Source organism: Triticum aestivum, chromosome 6B (assembly GCF_018294505.1).
Source record: "Triticum aestivum cultivar Chinese Spring chromosome 6B, IWGSC CS RefSeq v2.1, whole genome shotgun sequence".
Lineage (NCBI taxonomy): Eukaryota > Viridiplantae > Streptophyta > Magnoliopsida > Poales > Poaceae > Triticum > Triticum aestivum.
Window position 1 is genome coordinate 696,402,478 of NC_057810.1, and position 19,479 is coordinate 696,421,956.

At 47.4% G+C, this 19,479-nt stretch overlaps 2 protein-coding genes and 1 long non-coding RNA gene across 15 annotated transcripts; 1 reads left to right on the top strand and 2 right to left on the bottom strand.

Annotated features, from left to right (window-relative positions):
• Positions 1-8,073: 8,073 nt before the first annotated feature.
• On the top strand, positions 8,074-17,026 carry LOC123139447 (uncharacterized). Of its 13 annotated transcripts, XR_006469579.1 has the most exons (12): positions 8,079-8,623; positions 8,735-8,930; positions 9,048-9,286; positions 9,374-9,493; positions 9,588-9,884; positions 10,173-10,358; positions 13,091-14,700; positions 14,786-15,054; positions 15,140-15,249; positions 15,491-15,536; positions 15,737-15,905; positions 16,859-16,995. It is a non-coding gene; the product is annotated as an uncharacterized lncRNA (long non-coding RNA). The 13 variants fall into 13 exon arrangements; XR_006469581.1 differs by lacking the exon at positions 15,491-15,536 and having other exon boundaries at positions 8,080-8,623; XR_006469570.1 differs by having other exon boundaries at positions 8,081-8,623; positions 14,786-15,249.
• On the bottom strand, positions 11,621-14,080 carry LOC123139445 (wall-associated receptor kinase 2). The gene is made up of 3 exons (XM_044559250.1): positions 13,147-14,080; positions 12,896-13,063; positions 11,621-12,816 (listed from the first exon to the last, which is right to left on the bottom strand). Exons 1-3 carry the CDS (start codon positions 14,078-14,080, stop codon positions 11,621-11,623), a joined length of 2,298 nt encoding a protein of 765 aa, XP_044415185.1.
• LOC123139446 (uncharacterized) lies at positions 15,531-17,150 on the bottom strand. Its single transcript, XM_044559252.1, has 3 exons — positions 16,869-17,150; positions 16,334-16,717; positions 15,531-15,830 (listed from the first exon to the last, which is right to left on the bottom strand). The coding sequence occupies exons 1-3, from the start codon at positions 17,080-17,082 to the stop codon at positions 15,733-15,735; spliced, it is 696 nt and encodes a 231-aa protein (XP_044415187.1). The 5' UTR covers positions 17,083-17,150; the 3' UTR covers positions 15,531-15,732.
• Positions 17,151-19,479: the final 2,329 nt, after the last annotated feature.

Below are 19,479 nucleotides of genomic sequence, written 5' to 3' on the forward strand. Positions count from 1 at the left end.
TTTCTAATATTATATGTAGATGACATATTATTAATTGGAAATGATATAGAATTTCTGGATAGCATAAAAGGATACTTGAATAAAAGTTTTTCAATGAAAGACCTCGGTGAAGCTGCTTACATATTGGGCATCAAGATTTATAGAGATAGATCAAGACACTTAATAGGACTTTCACAAAACACATACCTTGATAAAATTTTGAAAAAGTTCAAAATGGATCAGGCAAAGAAAGGGTTCTTGCCCGTGTTACAAGGTGTGAAGTTGAGTCAGACTCAATGCCTGACCACTGCAGAAGATAGAGAGAAAATGAAAGATGTTCCCTATGCTTCAGCCATAGGCTCTATCATGTATGCAATGTTGTGTACCAGACCTGATGTATGCTTAGCAATAAGCTTGGCAGGAAGGTACCAAAGTAATCCAGGAGTGGATCACTGGACAACGGTCAAGAACATCCTGAAATACCTGAAAAGGACTAAGGATATGTTTCTCGTATATGGAGGTGACAAAGAGCTTGTCGTAAATGGTTACGTTGATGCAAGCTTTGACACTTATCCGGACGATTCTAAATCGCAAACCGGATACGTGTTTTTATTAAACGATGGAGCTGTAAGTTGGTGCAGTTCTAAACAAAGCGTCGTGGCGGGATCTACATGTGAAGCGGAGTACATAGCTGCTTCGGAAGCAGCAAATGAAGGAGTCTGGATGAAGGAGTTCATTACCGATCTAGGTGTCATACCTAGTGCATCGGGACCAATGAAGATCTTCTGTGACAATACTGGTGCAATTGCCTTGGCAAAGGAATCCAGATTTCACAAGAGGACCAAGCACATCAAGAGACGCTTCAATTCCATCCGGGACCAAGTCCAAGTGGGAGACATAGAGATTTGCAAGATACATACGGATCTGAATATTGCAGACCCGTTGACTAAGCCTCTCTCACGAGCAAAACATGATCAACACCAAGACTCCATGGGTGTTAGAATAATTACTATGTAATCTAGATTATTGACTCTAGTGCAAGTGGGAGACTGAAGGAAATATGCCCTAGAGGCAATAATAAAGTTATTATTTATTTCCTCATATCATGATAAATGTTTATTATTCATGCTATAATTGTATTAACCGGAAACATGATACATGTGTGAATACATAGACAAACATATAGTCACTAGTATGCCTCTACTTGACTAGCTCATTAATCAAAGATGATTATGTTTCCTAACCATAGACATGTGTTGTCATTTGATTAACGGGATCACATCATTAGGAGAATGATGTGATTGACATGACCCATTCCGTTAGCCTAGCACTTGATCGTTTAGTATATTGCTATTGCTTTCTTCATGACTTATACATGTTCCTGTAACTATGAGATTATGCAACTCCCGTTTACCGGAGGAACACTTTGGGTACTACCAAACGTCACAACGTAACTGGGTGATTATAAAGGAGTACTACAGGTGTCTCTGAAGGTACATGTTGGGTTGGCGTATTTCGAGATTAGGTTTTGTCACTCCGATTGTCGAAGAGGTGTCTCTGGGCCCTCTCGGTAATGCACATCACTATAAGCCTTGCAAGCAATGTAGCTAATGAGTTAGTTACGAGATGATGCATTACGTAACGAGTAAAGAGACTTGCCGGTAACGAGATTGAACTAGGTATTGGATACCGACGATCGAATCTCGGGCAAGTAACATACCGATGACAAAGGGAACAACGTATGTTGTTATGCGGTTTGACCGATAAAGATCTTCGTACAATATGTAGGAACCAATATGGGCATCCAGGTTCCGCTATTGGTTATTGACCGAGAATAGTTCTAGGTCATGTCTACATAGTTCTCGAACCCGTAGGGTCCGCACGCTTAAAGTTACGATGACAGTTTTATTATGAGTTTATAAGTTTTGATGTACCGAAGTTTGTTTGGAGTCCCGGATATGATCACGGACATGACGAGGAGTCTCGAAATGGTCGAGACATAAAGATTGATATATTGGACGACTATATTCGGACACCGGAAGTGTTCCGGGTGATTTCGGAGAAAACTGGAGTGCCGGAGGGTTACCGGAACCCCCCCGGAGAGTTAATGGGCCACATGGGCCTTGGTGGGAAGAGAGAGGGGCGGCCAGAGTGGGCCGCGCGCCCCCTCTCCCTCTGGTCCGAATTGGACTAGGAGGGGGGGCGGCTCCCCCCTCTTTCCTTCCCCCTCTCCCCCTTCCTTTCCCCTCCTAGTAGGAGTAGGAAAGGGGGAGTCCTACTCCTACTAGGAGGAGGACTCCTCCTCCTTGGCGCGCCCACAAGGGCCGGCCGGCCTCCCCCTCCCTCCTTTATATACGGGGGCAGGGGGGCACCCCATGACACACAAGTTGATCTACGGATCGTTCCTTAGCCGTGTGCGGTGCCCCCCTCCACCATATTCCACCTCGGTCATATCGTCGTGGAGTTTAGGCGAAGCCCTGCGCCGGTAGAACATCATCATCGTCACCACGCCTTTGTGCTGACGGAACTCATCCCCGAAGCTTTGCTGGATCGGAGCCCGGGGATCGTCATCGAGCTGAACGTGTGCTGAACTCGGAGGTGCCTTACGTTCGGTGCTTGGATCGGTCGGATCATGAAGACGTACGACTACATCAACCACGTTGTGCTAATGCTTCCGCTTACGGTCTACGAGGGTACATGGACAACACTCTCCCCTCTTGTTGCTATGTCATCACCATGATCTTGCGTGTACGTAGGATTTTTTTTGAAATTACTACGTTACCCAACACTTGCTCTACGGCCGCCTTCTTCTTGGCTTCGGCTACAGCCTTCTTAAGAGCCTCAATTTCGGCCGTCGCCCCTAGAGCACATCATAGAAATATTTTCATCATACTGACTAACTGATTTGTGCTGAATGCAAACAAGGTTTCTGAATATCTTGGTTATCCTCCAACTGCTTCTTTACTTGGCCGAGTTCTTATCCGGCCCGCTCCAGACTATGCCTTAGTCCGGAGACTTCTGTAGTTTGAGAGGCGGCAATTGCTACAGATGCCTGCTTTTGAACAAAAGAAAGATGCCATAAAGTGAGTGTCCTGCGAACATTTATTTGATCCTCTGTTCGGTTCTTTCTTTCACCGAACAGTGTATCAGGGGCTACTACCTACACTATGACACTCTTTGAAACCTCAAGAAACATACCTCAAGGCCTGTTATAAGGCTGATGCATGCTTCATTCAGTCCACTCTCAATGGACTGAATCTTATCAATCACCGCACCCATGAGGGCACGGTGTTCATCGATGATGGAGGCGCCTTTCAGCGCCGCCAATAAAGTATCTGGCACCTCTGGTTGGACAGAGGTTGCCGGTGGAACAGGCACACCCCCTCTAGTTGAGGAAGGTAGCCTGCCTACTTCTGGAGCCGTATTGGTCTTCGGAATTGCATCCGGCTGGGGGCCAAACTCAAGATGGACCCCGCTGTCAATGTCCGTGGGAGCCTTCTCTCCCATGTGCCCGGCCCCCGAAGTTTGACCTCCTGGCGCCGCCTTTATGATCTTTCCCCCCTCTTGGCCTGAGTCCTTCTGGGACGAAACCATGGTGTCATTCACATGTTTGGGGGAAGGAGCCTTCGGGGGTGTCCTGCTCTCCGTAGCATCCGAGCCTAGTAAATCCTCCGACAAGGATTGTTCGGCGCGGGACCTCGCCGGACTGTAAAAAGTATGGCTCAGATTAAGATATCATGCCATGATGAGTCTGGACGCATAGACGTATTCGGATTTTTACTTACGAGTTCACCAGGGGCTGGGCCCTGGGATCCCACTCCGGGCTGCTATCGGCAGCAGCGGTGGACTCCTCTAGAAGGGGAGTTTTTTTCCTTCTTAGGCGTCTCGACCTCCAAAGATGTGGGGGCCGTCCTTTTCTTTCCTCCCCTCGCTAGGGATGGGTCTTCCACCTCTTCCTCGTCCTCTTCGGAGGAAGACTGGGCATCAGAGTCTTCGGATATTGTGTCCGACGTGCCACGGCGACGAAGGCCGCCCCTGGTCTTTTTGGCCTCCTTCTCGGCCTCCTTCTTCGGCGCCTTGTAAGGCGCCAAGACCAAGATCTTCGTCAGAAGTGGGCCGACCGATTCTTCTGGCAGAGGGGCCGGATAATAGATCCGCCCCGCCTTCTTTGTCCAGCCCTAGGAGAGTTGTGGAAAGCACATTAAGCATTTTTCCTTGGGATATGCAGATGAAACATATGAATTGCCAACATACAATGATTTACAGAACTTGCAGGGCAGGACAGTTGGTACCCGCGGTCCTTGGCAGAGTCCGGCCATGATTTGCCGGACTTGAAGAGCACCTTCCAAATATACTCATGTGAGGAGCCAAAGAGCTCTAGCAGGGTCTGGTGCTTTGCCGGGTCGAATTCCCATAAATTGCAAGCCCCATGTTGACAAGGAAGAATCCAGCAAACTAGCATCACCTGGACTACATTGACAAGTTTGATATTCTTGTCTTCCATACCCTTGACGCGCGTTTGGAGCATCGATAGCTCGTCAGGCGAAGACCAGTTCGGGCCCTTCTTGGGCCAGGACGTAAGTCGCAGGGGGGCTCCGGATCAGAATTTGGGGGCAGCGGCCCATTCCGTGCTGCGTGGGGCAGTGATATAAAACCACTGCTGCTGCCACTCTTTAACGGAATCGTTGAAAGTACCTGCTGGCCATGTGACGTTGGGCATCTTGCTCACCATGGCACCTCCGCACTCGGCGTGCTCGCCACTCACGACCTTGGGCTTCACATTAAAAATCTTCAGCCATAAGCCGAAGTGTGACGAGATACGGAGGAAGGCCTCGCACATGACGATGAATGTCGAGATGTTGAGGAAGGAATTGGGGGATAGATCATGAAAATCGATCCCATAATAATACATGATGCCGCGAACGAATGGGTGGAGGGGAAACCCTAGCCCTCAAACAAAATGAGGGAGGAATACAACCCTCTCATGGGGTTCCGGAGTAGGGACGATCTGTCCCGCCGTCAGAAGACGGTGGCTGATTTTCTTGGCCAGATATCCGGCCTCCCAAAGCTTTTTGATATCCTTCTCCCAGATGGTAGAGGCCATCCACTTGCCTCCTGCTCCGGATCCGGACATTTTCAGGAGACCATTTGGGGCGGAGAAGACGAACGCTTGGGCGCTGGAGCTCGAGTAGAGGGGAATGGATGAGCAGAGAAAGAAGAAGGTGTGGGAGAAAAAAGGGAGTCCTTATCTCCTTATAAAGGCAGCAGGGATCCTGCGCCTCCCCACTTGCCCGGTAAACTCGATTATTCCCCAAGCGCTGCGTTGATGGCGCGGTTGGGTTGCCCACACCTGTATTGATGAGAATCCCGAGATAAGGGGACACGATCTCTACTTCGACAAGATGTGCCAATAAAACCGCCTTGCGATACGTGCGGTAGCAGGTTGGAAAACGGGTTCAAACAACGACCAGGCCCCGACGTGATGTGACGCTATGAAAAGATGTCAGTAGATTAGATTTGTGAAATATTGTACTTTCTACGGTGGTATGTGGAATTTATTTTGCAGAGTCGGGCACGATCCTTGTGTTTAAAATCTTCTATGGAGTATTCAGAGAAGGAACTCGCCTTGTAATGTCGAAGACAATCTGCGCGCCGGACTCATCATCATTGAAGCCTGGTTCAGGGGCTACTGAGGGAGTCCTGGATTAGGGGGTCCTCAGACAGCCGGACTATATACTTTGGCCGGACTGTTGGACTATGAAGATACAAGATTGAGGACTTTGTCCCGGGTCCGGGTGGGACTCTCCTTTGCGTGGAAGGCAAGCTTGGCAATACGGATATGTAGATCTCCTTCTCTGTAACCGACTCTGTGTAACCTTAGCCCCCTCCGGTGTCTATATAAACCGGAGGGTTTAGTCCGTAGGACAACAACAATCATACTATAGGCCAGCTCCTAGGGTTTAGCCTCTTCGATCTCGTGGTAGATCAACTCTTATAATATTCATATCATCAAGATCAATCAAGCAGGAAGTAGGGTATTACCTCCATCGAGAGGGCCCAAACCTGGGTAAACATTGTGTCCCCCGCCTCCTGTTACCATTAGCCTTAGACGCACAGTTCAGGACCCCCTACCCGAGATCCGCCGGTTTTGACACCGACAGGAGCCTCACAACGATCAACGCCATTTGACGCGCTCTTAGCCGCCCGCAACGTGTCGCGCTCTGGGCGCTCCCTCCAGATTTATTTATTTTTTTGCACGTGTTTTCGGCTTTTTAAACATTTTATTTGGTTTTTTCGGTGTTTCAGTTTTCCAGCGGTCTTCCTTAACTTCTGGGAAAAAAAATTGCGCGAAAACACATTTTTTTCCTTTCGAGAGAGTCACGGTTTTGCTTCTGCGAGAGGCATGGCTTTGCTTTCACGAGAGTCACGGTCGTGCCTCTCGTAAATGAAAATAAAACATGTTTTCTATTTTTTTTCCTTCCGCGAGAGGCACGATTTTGCTTCCGAGAGAGGCACGGTCGTGCTTCTCGAAAACAAAAAAAAACATGTTTTCTATTTTTTTTCCTTCCGCGAGAGGCACGGCCGTGCCTCTCGGAAACGAAAAAAAATGCGTTTAGTCTTTTTATTTCACGAGAGGCACGGTTTTGTTTCCGCGAGAGGCACAGTTGTGCTTTTGCAAGAGGCACGGTCGTGCCTCTTCGGAAATTCGAAAACAGAAAAAATATGCGTTTTCTCTTTTTTTCCGCGAGAGGCACGGGCGTGCCTCTTTAGGAAAGGAAAAAGTCCGTGCTCCCGGTTCGAATTTTTTGTTCGGTTTTTTCATGATTTTTTTGTGAAAACCTATCAACATGGGATCTAGTTTGAAGATCTCGACGCGAGGAATTTAACGGTGAAAACGGTTCGAGATTTGGACGCACGGTTTAAGAGATAAAATGTTTTGAATAAACAAATCTACAAAAAAGAAAACCTCTCATGTTGCAGCGCGCCACTTGTTACAAGCTAAAAAGGTGGGAGTGATCTTTGCAAGCTCTTTGGGCGCTGATAGGCGCCGATGCGCCGGCCCAAATTTGGACCGGTCAGCGCGTACCCGTTCGATATCAATTTTCTGTACCGTCAGATTTGGTCCCCTTTCTCCTTTATTCTCATATACATCATGTGGAAACAAAACAAAAAAGAGAATCTCCAGCACATCCCGCCTCACTCACGCAACCCACCATGGCCGCCCCTGCCGCTGACTTTGAAGCCCCGCCGGCTCGCCGTCCTCGTCGGATCCAAGCTTTTCCCCACTCTCTCTGGTTGGTGTTTTTTTCGCGGTTGAGGCTTTTCCCATGCCAATTGTAGCAAAAATAAAATCAACAACAAAGCAAAACAAAACCTCCAGTAATCTATTGGAGCAAAACAATCAGCCTGATGTAGCAAAAATAACACCGATTCCAGCAAAAAACCAAAAACTGTTCTAACAAGAAAAGAAATGAAGGTTCCAGCAAAAACTAAAAATAATCTCGCCGGTTCCATCTCTTGATAGGCTGGTTGGAGCAAAAATGGTTGATGGTTCCAGCAAAAAGACCAATGCAGCAAAGACCCATGATAGCCGGTGTCCGTCGTCGTCCCAATATCATGGGTCTTTGCTATTTCCAGCAAAACCCCCGTTCCAGCACAAACTCATCGCCACCATGGTTGATTGCAGCTCGGCCGTGGTGACTAACGAACCATGGTTGCGGCGGCCATGGAGGCATCTAGTTGCTGGCGGACAAGGCGACGAGCACACCCCTGGCTGCATGCGCCCATGGAGAGGGTCCATCCGGTGCCTGCGATCCACAAAGAACTTAAACGAGGCCTGTTGGGCGACGACGGTGACGATTACTAGCTGCTAGCGGCCATGGCGATGAGCACCGCCCATGGCTGTGGGTGGGGGTGGGGATGAAGATGCAGTAGGATATGGATGTGGATGGTTGTGGGTGGGGTGGGGATGAAGATGCGGTAGTATGTGGATGGGGATGAGCAACAAAGGGATAACGATGAAGGACACGGGCGGTGTGCGGGCCCCCAACTGCCACGCGTTTTGATTGTGGGGGAGATGGCTAATCGTGACGCTTCAATTAGCAGTAGATGAATGACCCGTGCACGACCGGCGGAAGACTCGGCCGGCGCGCCGGGTATAAACGTTTCCCTCTTTGCAATGAGTACTCTTTAACTAGTAATTTTGGAAATCTAGATGCTCTGTTGCTTTTTTTTTAGACAAGATGCTCTGTTGCTGGGGCCGTATTCCCGTCGAGGCCGCGAGGGGATGCCCTTTCTCTTGCTCGGCCCAGAAGCCTGCCGCCAACGGCCCGAGCTGCTCCTCCCTCCTCCTCCTCCTCTCCGTCGGTTCTCCCCTCGCTCCCCAAATTGCCCGGCGGATCGTCGGAGGGTTCGACACACAGAGGCCCCGCTCCCCCTCCTCGCCACTTCGGCGCTGCCGGTTCCAGCGCTGGCCTCGCCGCTGCCTCCCCTTTCTCTCCCGCGCGCAGCCTCCAGGTACCCCGGTGGACCACTCCCAACTGGCTAGCTCTCGGTGCTAGCGTGCGCGCCGCCGCGGCTTCTGACTGTGTCCCAGAGGGGTGGGCGAAGCCGATGCTCGCGCCGGGAGATCCAATGCCGCCAAGTAGGTGCCCGCGAGCTCCTCTCATCTCTGTTTCGGTTCGATTTCCAGCGTCTTCAGGGCGGGGTGAATCGATTTTCTAAGTTTGTCTATGACTTGTTGGGGGAATTTCAGGATCGACTTCGAAGCGAACATCGACCAGGTCCAGGTGCGGATTAGCAGTTTCACAGTGTCAAAATGGGGAGTGGTTCAGTCAAGCGGACATTGGGGTTCTGAATTTGGTGCGTCTGCTGTTGCAGAGGACAGACTTGGCTGATGAGCAGCACAAGGGTGACATTTGGTAGCTCTTCAGCGAGTTCAATGCTGCTTGGTATGGTATTGCTATCTTCAGATGGGAAAGTAAAACAAGTGTCTAGAATTGTAAACCATATACCTCTCTCTTCCACTAATATATTTCTTTGCTGTCATGCATGGGATCCCTATTCAGGTATTGCCACAGAAACAGCACAACCATCAAGTTTTTATGTGTTGGTTCTGCGTATAGATGCACTAGCCATTTCTGGAAGGATTGGCATGGCGAAAACATCTGATTCAAGAAAGAAAGTTGCCGAAAATGGAAGCATGATATAAAGTTCCTTCCGTGATACTCATCACAAGCCAGATAATGAACTGCTCTCAGAATTGCGACTCTTTCTGAGTACACCGATAGAGTATGCTACCACTTTCGTATGTCCTCCATCTTTACCAAACTCAGCTCGTATTCAAAGCTACAAGTCTTGCTTTGCATATCTTAATTGTAAAGTTACTGTGCAGTGCAATGTACTTCCAGGCCATCACTGTGTCTCTTATTAGTCAAATTAACCTTGGCGGGCAGATGGCAATCATATATGAATCTGCACCGGTACAGATAAATTTTCCAAGTGATTGATCCAGGTAAAACCCATACACCATTTACTTAGGAAGTTTCCTCCCTTTGATATTTTCTTCTCAAACACGTATCTAAACGTGTGTCATTTTATACGAGAAGAAACACAATGAAGGCACAAAGAATACACCTGACCAAGCAGCCAAACCAAAAGGCAAACGAACAAGAAAAGCTAAAAGACTGTACACAAGCACTAGGCTACAACAGAAGCTCATATTATGGATCAACATAAGCTTTCAGATCAGTTGATTGACACTTATGTCGTAACTTATGGCTCAGAGCTTTAATTTACTTGTAACCAGGCAATCTTTCAGTCATGACTACTACAATACAGCTTTGTCCGAGCACATCATCTCTACATATGGAGACATGTCTCTTTCTCAAGCTCTCGACGACATTGTAAGTTCACAATCTCCAGGGCACTAGCTGTTATTTTTACATAAAAGTGTACTAGCTCTCATGTCATGGTGCTGTAATTTGCTGATTATGTGCAACTAATCATCTCTGCATATATCAATCAAGTGACGTTTTGAACCATCAGCATAAACCAAGCTTGCAATTACTCAGCTGGGAAGCAAAATCTATTTATCTAAATAAGCTATATTCTGAACTTCTTTGCTTTGAACATAGCCAACATAGGCTAGTCTAGGGCATATCTAACACAATTTTCTCTCCATTGTGCTGAAGAATGACCGTTCGCAGTGGGATTTGCGGGTGAAGGATGCAGTGGCAAACGGTTTATCATGGGACGCTACGTGCTATGGCATACATTGGGAAGCTTATTCCTATGGCATACATTCGGAAGCTTATTCCTTTATATGGAAGCTCTGAGATCACGAAAGTTCATGACACACCATCCCTCCAAATTAAAAGGTACAGCTTTTGTTAAATAGTAACAATCTGCAGTTTTGGCACATAAACCATCCGGTAGGTGTACTTTGGATGTTGTCTGCAAATCAAATTAAGTAGTTTCTTTTGTAGTAGTTGCCTAGTCAATAATTGGAAAAAGATAAGTTGCAAATAGCTTGTGTAAGTTCTGTAAATTTTCCATCCTATTGCTTTTAACATCTTTTAATAAAAAATGAAAATCATTAACCAACTAATGGGTATATCTGCATATTATTGATTTAGACAATTTCTACAACTTCAGTGAATTATACGTGCCACTAAGTGAATGACAAGCATGACCTCAGGAAATGATTAAACAAGTACTCCCTCCGTTCGGAATTACTTGTCTCGAGAGTGGATGTATCTAGAACTAAAATACGTCTAGATACATCCATTTTTGCGACAGGTAATTCCGAACGGAGGGAGTACATGACTCGCTCTTCTATACACGTACGTAGAAAGTGGCATGACGCCGGAGTGACATGTTAACATTAAAGAAAACTATAAGTAAAAGTCTGAGCGTGTTGTTTTGATGAACTAAACCAATATATTTTACTCCAGTTTGTGTACCATTTAATTTATTCCGTTTGAAATACTCTGACATGCGCTGTATTTTCAATTTCCATAAGCTGGAAGAGAATATTGAAGGATGACCAAAGAGCTATCCATATATATGAAGAGACAAAACAAACAAAGAAATGCATCAGGAGGCAGTTAAAAATATTGTAGTAATCCAAACTACTCCCTCTATAAAACTTTTATAAAACGTTTTCAGGCCACTTAATTAGGAGTGAGAGTAGTACTAGTTTGGATGTGTCAGTTGGTTTGCATGTATGAGTTCCAACCAGGAAAGATAGTTACAGCAAAAGAGAGCAGGAGACGTGCCTCTCGCGATAGTTTTGGTTCAAGTGTGTGTTCTTGAGAGTTCTTGATGTTATCCATCCGTGAATGTAACACAATAAAATAATCATTGTAGAGTGGCGTTTAAACAATATCACTGTCAGAGGAACAAATATTAATCCTGGCAAAAAATGCACCGGATCAGCCGGTAAGGTGCATCTCCACGCCGTCCTACACGCTCTGCAGCCTGCACCTGCTCACGTAGCTGGCCCAGATGGTCCGTAACCCCCTGTGAGAGATTTAGATCACCTTTCTGCAACTATCATATGTGCATATGTTTCTTGTTACATCCGAAAAAACTCATATCTGAAAGGATATGCAGAAAAGATGGAACAAAATATTTTGATCTACAAGCTATAGCTGTATGTACTGCTTGCTTCAAAATCAAGGACATAATCTTGTGTGAACTTGTAATTCACATTATGTGGTTCCATAGCAAGCAAACTTTGTTCCTCCTCTGGATTGGCATCTGCTTGAGCCCACGGGTGGTTGTGGTATCTCCTCAGCATCTCCAACCTCTCTGCAACCTCCTTCATCGTTGGCCGCTCCTCTCCACTCATGTTCAAGCATCTCATAACGAGGTGTGTGATCTCTTCAAGCGCTTCGATTCTCATCTCGTCCCTCACTTGGCTGTCCAGAAGGTCTTGGTGCTGGCCTACCTTCACTGCCATCATGAAGCATAAAACAAGGCTTCTATCTTCCTCTGGCCCGTCGAAGTACAGTGCCTTTTTCCTTGTCAGAAGCTCCAATAGGACAACACCAAAGCTGTACACATCACTCTTATCAGTCAGCCGGCATGTCATTAGGTATTCTGGGTCAAGGTAACCGCAAGTTCCCTGCACCAATGTTGCCATCTGGGCCTCATCAGTGGGTGCCAGTTTCGATGCTCCGAAATCTGAGACTTTTGCTGTGAGCTTGTCATCCAACAGAATGTTTGCCGTCTTGACGTCTCCATGGAGAATCGGTGGCGAGGCTGAAGAGTGCATGTATGCCAGTGCCTCGGCTGCCTCTGCTGCTATCCGAAGGCAGGTGTCGAAGCCTGTATCAGAGTCAAGGCCCCTACTACCATGGATGTAGTGGTAGAGTGTACCATTTGAGACGAACTCGTAGACCAGCATTGGCACTTGTACTTCGAGGCAGCATCCAAGCAGCTTGACGACATTCTTGTGGTTGATCTGGGAGAGGATGAGCATCTCCCTCGCGAATTCCTTGGTAGGGACCTCTTCCGTCATCTTTGACTTCTTGACCGCCACCACTGTCTTGTCCTCAAGGACACCCTTGTAGACAATACCGTGCCCTCCGTGGCCAAGAACACGGCCGGCTGCGAAGTTGCTGGTCGCTTTCTCGAGCTCTTCCTTGGTGAAGATCTTGAACCCCCCACCCCCTTTGCTGGTGTCACTGTAGTTGCGTATCTGCTGCTGCAGGAATAAGCCTCCATTTAGCTCGAAGAACTTCTGCTTTGTTCTGATAAGTCTCCTTTTCTGGAGCCCTAAGTAGAGCCAGAAGGACATGAAAAATGGCAAGAACACTCCAATGCTCACTCCTGAATACGACATAGCATTACCGTTAGTTTTCCAAAACAAGATTGCAAGAGCAACCCATTTGCAGGATTATCTGCTAACCTGTTACTACTTTTAGGGCCAATGTGAAATTGTCCTTTGGCCGGCAACCGTTCTCCGTCATAGCATCTCCACTAGTCCCCGGAGGACATTGGCAAGTGTGGCTTCCCAAAGTATTTGTGCAGATGCCGTAGCATGATTGCTCTTGTTTGTGTTTACACTCATCGATGTCTTCCATTTGGCAAAACAATTCATCAGATGAAGTGGCAGAAGGAGCAGGAAGCAGAACAGTAAAACAGGGCATGGGTGTATACCTCTGCATCCGTCTTGTAGATAGGGGTTGCCCTCGTACCCCTTGGAGCAGTTGCACCGGTACCCAGCGCCATCTTCGGAGTCGATACAATCGCTGAGCGTGCTCTGGCACGCATAGTCAGTTGTGTTGCGCCTGGCGGCGCTGCAGTTGCCGACGTTCCGGACCGCCCAGTCGAGGATGACGGGTACGGCGAAGTCTTTGGTCCAGTTGAGGTACTCGCTGTCACTGGTGTATCTTGTACTTAACCACTTGGTCTCCACCAGGAACACATACCGGCAGGTCGTTTTGTTGCTATAGAAGGCTATGTCTCTGTCTCGGTGCTCCTTGGTGAAGTCAAGCAAGAACGGCTCGTAGTAGTCGACAGCAGGGGGTATCGCGCTCTGGCAGCATGCCACGCCTGTGCAGGACCCCGGCGAGGTGAACTGCTGTGGCCGGCACACGGCCATGCAGCCACTGACATAGTAGCCAAGAACGTCGATGAAGTAGCCGAGGCTGGAGCAGCCGAGCGTGACGAGCCGGTTCCTGGCCTGGGAGAAGAGGTAGTGGCTGCCAACAAGTGGCACGAACGTGGCGCCGCTCTGGCTGACGAGACGCCCCTTGCTGTCGTAGCATCGACGTGTTGCCCTCAGGTGGGCCCGGGCCTCACTGGTGGCGACGGACAGGCCGGTGATCCGGATGCCATAGCCTGTCACGGTGAGCCGCGGTGTTGAGCGGGAGTCATTGCACTCGAGCTGGAAGCCACCTTGGCCGTCGTCGCGGAAGCAACCGGCGCCGATGCCAAAGGGGTAAGGGATGGTGATGTTGCCGCACTTGTCGCGGCAGCCTGGCCGCACAACCTGCCACGGCGGCTGCTGCTGCTGCTGCTCCTGAGCCGAGGCTTGAGTCACTGGCAGTAGTAGCAGCAGCACGAGTGGCATGGCCAGTGCGATCGCCATCCTTGCTCTTCTGGTCTGGTCAGGGGCTAGCTGCTGAGGAAGTGCAAAGTGTGTCAGGTACTGAAGAATCGTGGAAGTCCATATATGCGCACGGATGCTGAAGAATTTGTTCACTGGCTAGGACCGGGTCAATTACCCAGCACTAGTTAATGATGTTTTCATTATGCTTTTCTAGAGTGCTTACAGCAACGACACCGACCGGAGCTTCGGCGTTATGCTTTATCAGAGTGCTGACAGCAAAGACACCTACCGGAGCTTTGGCGTTTAGTCAATGGCAGAACTTGTTTAACCAGGCAGCCCTTGGCAGAGCCACACATGTCGCCACATGTCAGTACAAAGAGTTTCTGATGATTATTCTGGAATTTTGGCATGTATACCTACCCGAAAAGAAAACCTTTGGTCTGTTAATGCTAGTGGAGCTTCAATTCGTTAATTGCACTGCCGGCAATCATTGGCTCTTTCATTATCTGTGCAATTTAGTTGACCAGGATACTACAGCCACCTAATCCAATCCATCATGTGGGACATCACTGGAGACAGAAACTAGCATCGCCGTCTAGTTTGTTGTGAGAATATTCTTCTGTTGGAACTGCAGGTCTAAATAATGCCGTACTGACCAGGTAAGTAATAATGAAGATGAACCCTACCTGTTAGCTTGCAGAAATATTCTGCCTCTCACCACCACACCACCTCTCTTCACTGCAGCGGCGATCCTTTCTGCCTGATAACCAGAGGCGAAGCAGTTTAGCCTAGCATTGGTGGCCAAGCCCCCCAAGGCTGAACGGATCAACCGGCGGAGGTTATCTTGATTTATAGGCATTCTCTGGTGGCTCTTCGAGCAAATTCTGCATCATGCACACTTACAAAACTTGCATCACCATTTATTTATTTTTGTGTCGCAACATTTTTGTCGTGGAATCTTTAATCCCTGCTTCAGTATTTACAACTCTAAGCTGCTTATACAGAGAGTGCAGGTCCAACTAATTCCTACACTCACTTAACCTTTTGGTAAGAACATTTTCTGCATGCATAAATCCCATGTTTCTTCTCACTGACCAGGATAGGAATAATGAACATGAACTCCTGCCTGAGAGCGACCAGAAATATTTCTGCCCCACTGAAGCTCTGATGCCGTTGAGGGGTGCACACAGGCTCGACAACAGTCGCAGGTATGAAATGATCTGGGCTTGAAACCGACGAAATGGTGCTGGATTTCCTTGGTTCTTTTGTTGTGTGTTACCATCCTGTTATGAGTTTAATTAGGATGGAATTTAACAAGTGCAAACTTGCAGTTTCTTTTAGCACAACCTAAGCAGTGCGGGGCAATCTCTCTTGATCAAAACGATGTCGATCCTGTTCAAGTCTCCTTTGATGTTTTCTGAAACTGCTAATGTTTTCCCTTATCAACAGTTGATCACACCGACGCTTTCTCAAGAACTGAGCTATTTCAATCTGAGTATGCTCGCTGTTTTCTCCCTTTATTACAGCTGATACTGCAACCTTACAGTTACTGAACGAAGGCAGACGATGCTGCCTTACTTATTGAACAATATATAAAGCATCGTTGAACACTCCCACACCTTTGATGACAAACCTAGTGGTGGTCAATGGCATGACATGCATGCATGCTCACCCTGTGATGCGATCTCTTCTCAGGGAGCGTTGGGAGGAAGGGGCAGGAGCTTGAAACCAGGCACGGCCGCGATGAACTTGCCTTCCTCCCTGCTGGCGTCCCGGCGGCTTTCCTCGCCTGATACAATGTGTGTAAAAAGAATCAACATGAGCGCACATTCAAGAATATCCGCAGCAGGGAACATGACAATAGGTAATTTTTTTTTTTTTGCGGGTAAAATCTTTGCATTACTCAAATCTCAATGTCCATACAATCAGCCTCGGCTAGCTCTAAAGAAACTGATGGGCCTGACCCAACCCAGGTCATTGTTCTGCCCTCTTGTCTAGCAAACTTTGCTAAGCTATCGCTAACCTTATTTTGCGTACGATTTATATGAGTAATACAAGAATCACGAAGAGACATCAGGTGTCTAATTTCTTTAACTAAAGAAGAGTAGATCGATCTATCAATATCCATCGCTTGAATCAGCTTGACTGCAATAATGGAGTCCATCTCAATAATGATCGGCAAGTCGCTTCTCTGAATTGCAAAAGACAGGCCTTCCATGCAAGCACACAACTCAGCTTCAAGAATTTCTCGGCATGAAAAAAGCTCCCTGCAAGCTGAGTAGATGACATTACCTTTGTCATCTCGCAGCACCATCCCCGCACCAGCCGTACCATTTACTGCAAAGGACCCATCAGTATTCAGTTTCACCCAACCCGCCATAGGGGGACACCATTTGACAGGAGTGCTCTCAACTATTCGAACATGTGGATTTTTAAGTGGCCTGTCGTATGTAACTAAGGACTTCCCTTTGCTCGGATCAGAAGATAGATCAATTTTAAGACCAACCAAGGAATCAAGGTAACTCACCAAATACCTCCTGGACGCTTCCATTGGGGGCGCAGGTTTATGGTGTAACACTTCGTTACGGATGTGCCAAATCCTCCACAAAGTCATAAGAAGCATGCACCTCTCGATTTCTGGCAATGGGTCAAGGACATGAAGCAGCCATTCCTTACCTGTATTTCTAATAGCAGCCAAGTCAGGTAAGGACCAAACCTCCGACATTGTTGACAATAGGTAAATTAGTTACCAATGCTTTCCTCTGTTTGCTTCTCTTTCTGTAGTACCACCAGAAAATTATCAACACAATGGTGCAGAGTCCCTTACCTTTTTGCACCCAAGAAATGGCGCGGCGGCGGGCGGCGGAAGCAGCAGTATCTGATGGCTGCATGCCACTGGGCGGCCCTCCCTTCATGCCTTGCATCCAGCCGAGGCTCCGCCGGGTGCGTGCGAGAGGCGGCGGAATGGTGTGGCCATGGACAAGATCGCCGGCCACAAGGACGAGCAGAAGCAGAGCCATGAGCGCTGTTTTGGGTGCCATTCTTCTTGCCGTCTATGCTCCTCTTTTGCTAGCTGCTGGATCTGCCCCAAACACCAGTAGTCTGCACCTGCACTGCACATGGCCGGGGAGTGCAGATATATAGCTCAAGTGTGGATCGGTGCATGATTACTGCTACTACTCTGCAGACTCGTAGTCGTAGGTTAGGCCTTTGATGAGACACGATGAATGCGTAGCAAATGAATGGAGGAATCCGTATCTTGTAGCGCCCCAAAGGAGGTTGACAGGTCAGCCCCAACATCACAGACACGCACACACGCTAACAAATCACATGGAATTTGCAACAGCTTGTACACTCTTGTTGGATCTAGTGATCGGCTGGAATTTGCATTTATCATTTTAAAGAAGAAATTCAAATCACATGAGAAATAGACAAAAAGACCGACCGTATACGTCTACACGGAGCGGATCATTAGACTCGGCTCGCATTTGCGTTGCGTGTATGCCTCAACGTCTATACATCACCGCACGTATAGACTCGGCTCGCATTTGCGATGCGTGTGTGCCTCAACGTCTATACGTCGGTCTTTTGCCTCGCAAACCCGATTAGCCAGCGCTAACTGGCCCGTGATTGCTTCCTCGGCTCTACGTACGGCAAGAGCAGCCTAATTAAGCCGCACATCTGATTTGTAAGCCAGCCGTGCGGGACTATTAAGCAGCTATAAGTGCACGCGTCCTAATTATGCAGTAAGCGCACGCTGGACGGGCCAGCGGCCGAAAATTATTTTAGTAACCTACGGGTCGCGGCCCGCTAGGTTTCTGTCGTCGCCTCGTCGGGCAGTTGGCACCGCTTCACGTACGACTCCAGCGCCGCCGCGGATCCCCCGGCCCCGGCCGGCTTTCCTGGGCAGAGCTTCAGCAACAACGAAATGAGGAGAATTTTCATCAGCACGCGGGATGGAAATTGCATATCCTCTGTCTGATTTGAAAATATGTCTAAAATATGTCTATATACATCCGTATATGGTAGTTCATTTGAAATCTCTAAAAAGATAAATAGTATTTAGGAACGCAGGGAGTATCATTTAATAAAAAAAGAAATTCAAATCACATGGAAAATAGACAAAAAGACCGACCGTATACGTCTACACGGAGCGGATCATTAGACTTGGCTCGCATTTGCGCTGCGTGTATGCCTCAACGTCTATGAAACGTCGCTCGTATAGACTCGGCTCGCATTTGCGATGCGTGTATGCCTCAACGTCTATACGTCGGTCTTTTGCCTCGCAAACCCGATTAGCCAGCGCTAACTGGCCCGTGATTGCTTCCTCGGCTCTACGTACGCCAAGAGCAGCCTAATTAAGCCGCACATCTGATTTGCACACGAGCCGTGTGGTACTATTTTCAATTATCGGAACGGCGAACCCAGCGCACAAGCGGCGCAGGCTGGACGGCCCACCAGCCGAAAATGCGAAGCCTACGGGTCGCGGCCCGCTAGTTGGCACCGCTTTGTGTCTTAAAAAAAAAGAGTTGGCACCGCATCATGTGCTTGTACTATATGGTGGCAACCTGCACAGCCACCCATCGAACAAAGGAACGAGTTCGCATTTTTTTTAATTACTAGCAAAAGAGCCCGTGCGTTACAACAGGAGAGTAAATAACACATGTTCTTAACCCAATAACCATGACTCAAGACCCTAATGTGTTCACGTCCTTTATTTTCACATGGCATCATATTTGTGTTGTTGATAGTGGTCTCAGTGCTCTCACAACGAAAGCATGTTTGAATGCGGTCAGTTCTAAGGCGTCTCTCTCTCGCGCACACTTCGCTCAAAATAACATGAGAAATATGTTCTTTTTTCCTGTGAGTTTTTTCGCAGGTGTGCATGTGTAGTTGTCGATGTTTCCTTTCCTCTCTATCAGTAAGAAAGAAAGAACGGATCGTACATTATAGATTAAGTTAACACCAAAAAAATTATAATTCACCCTGTGAGCTTTTCCTTAAAACTCCTTGGGTAGTTCCGGCGGCTCCTTATGCATGTTCCAAATAAAACATAATTATAATCTATATTCTGTTGCAATCATTTTTTTGGAGTGTCTTTTATCGAATACGAGAGTCAAATTCATGTTAATGTTATTTAAAAAGTAATAATATATTTTCTATATCAAATAATTTATCCACCGTATAAACTGTTAAAACAAATGTAAATATCCACTTTAAAAGATTAAATGAAAGCATTAAGTATATGTAAGTAACCTTAAAATAATTCAGAATATAGTTTTGAAACTCAAGTGGATTCTAATATTTTTTGGAACAACAGTAGCTTAATTTTGAGTTTAAATAAGTAAGGATTTTTTTTTTGGTATTTAATAGAATTTGTGTGCTGCTGGCTGCTGCTGATTCACACTGTGATGATTGATCAGATGTACCACGTACGA

What these genes read in the sequence shown, in the direction of transcription:
- LOC123139446 (XM_044559252.1), bottom strand. Translation starts at nt 17,082, where the DNA reads ATGGCACCCAAAACAGCGCTCATGGCTCTGCTTCTGCTCGTCCTTGTG. An exon ending in CATTTCTTGGGTGCAAAAAG is followed by an intron (nt 16,718 to 16,868) that starts GTAAGGGACTCT and finishes TTAGAAATACAG; the next exon opens with GTAAGGAATGGCTGCTTCAT. An exon ending in GGTGCTGCGAGATGACAAAG is followed by an intron (nt 15,831 to 16,333) that starts GTAATGTCATCT and finishes ACATTGTATCAG; the next exon opens with GCGAGGAAAGCCGCCGGGAC.
- LOC123139445 (XM_044559250.1), bottom strand. Translation starts at nt 14,080, where the DNA reads ATGGCGATCGCACTGGCCATGCCACTCGTGCTGCTGCTACTACTGCCA. An exon ending in TCTACAAGACGGATGCAGAG is followed by an intron (nt 13,064 to 13,146) that starts GTATACACCCAT and finishes GCCAAATGGAAG; the next exon opens with ACATCGATGAGTGTAAACAC. An exon ending in GGCCCTAAAAGTAGTAACAG is followed by an intron (nt 12,817 to 12,895) that starts GTTAGCAGATAA and finishes TGTCGTATTCAG; the next exon opens with GAGTGAGCATTGGAGTGTTC.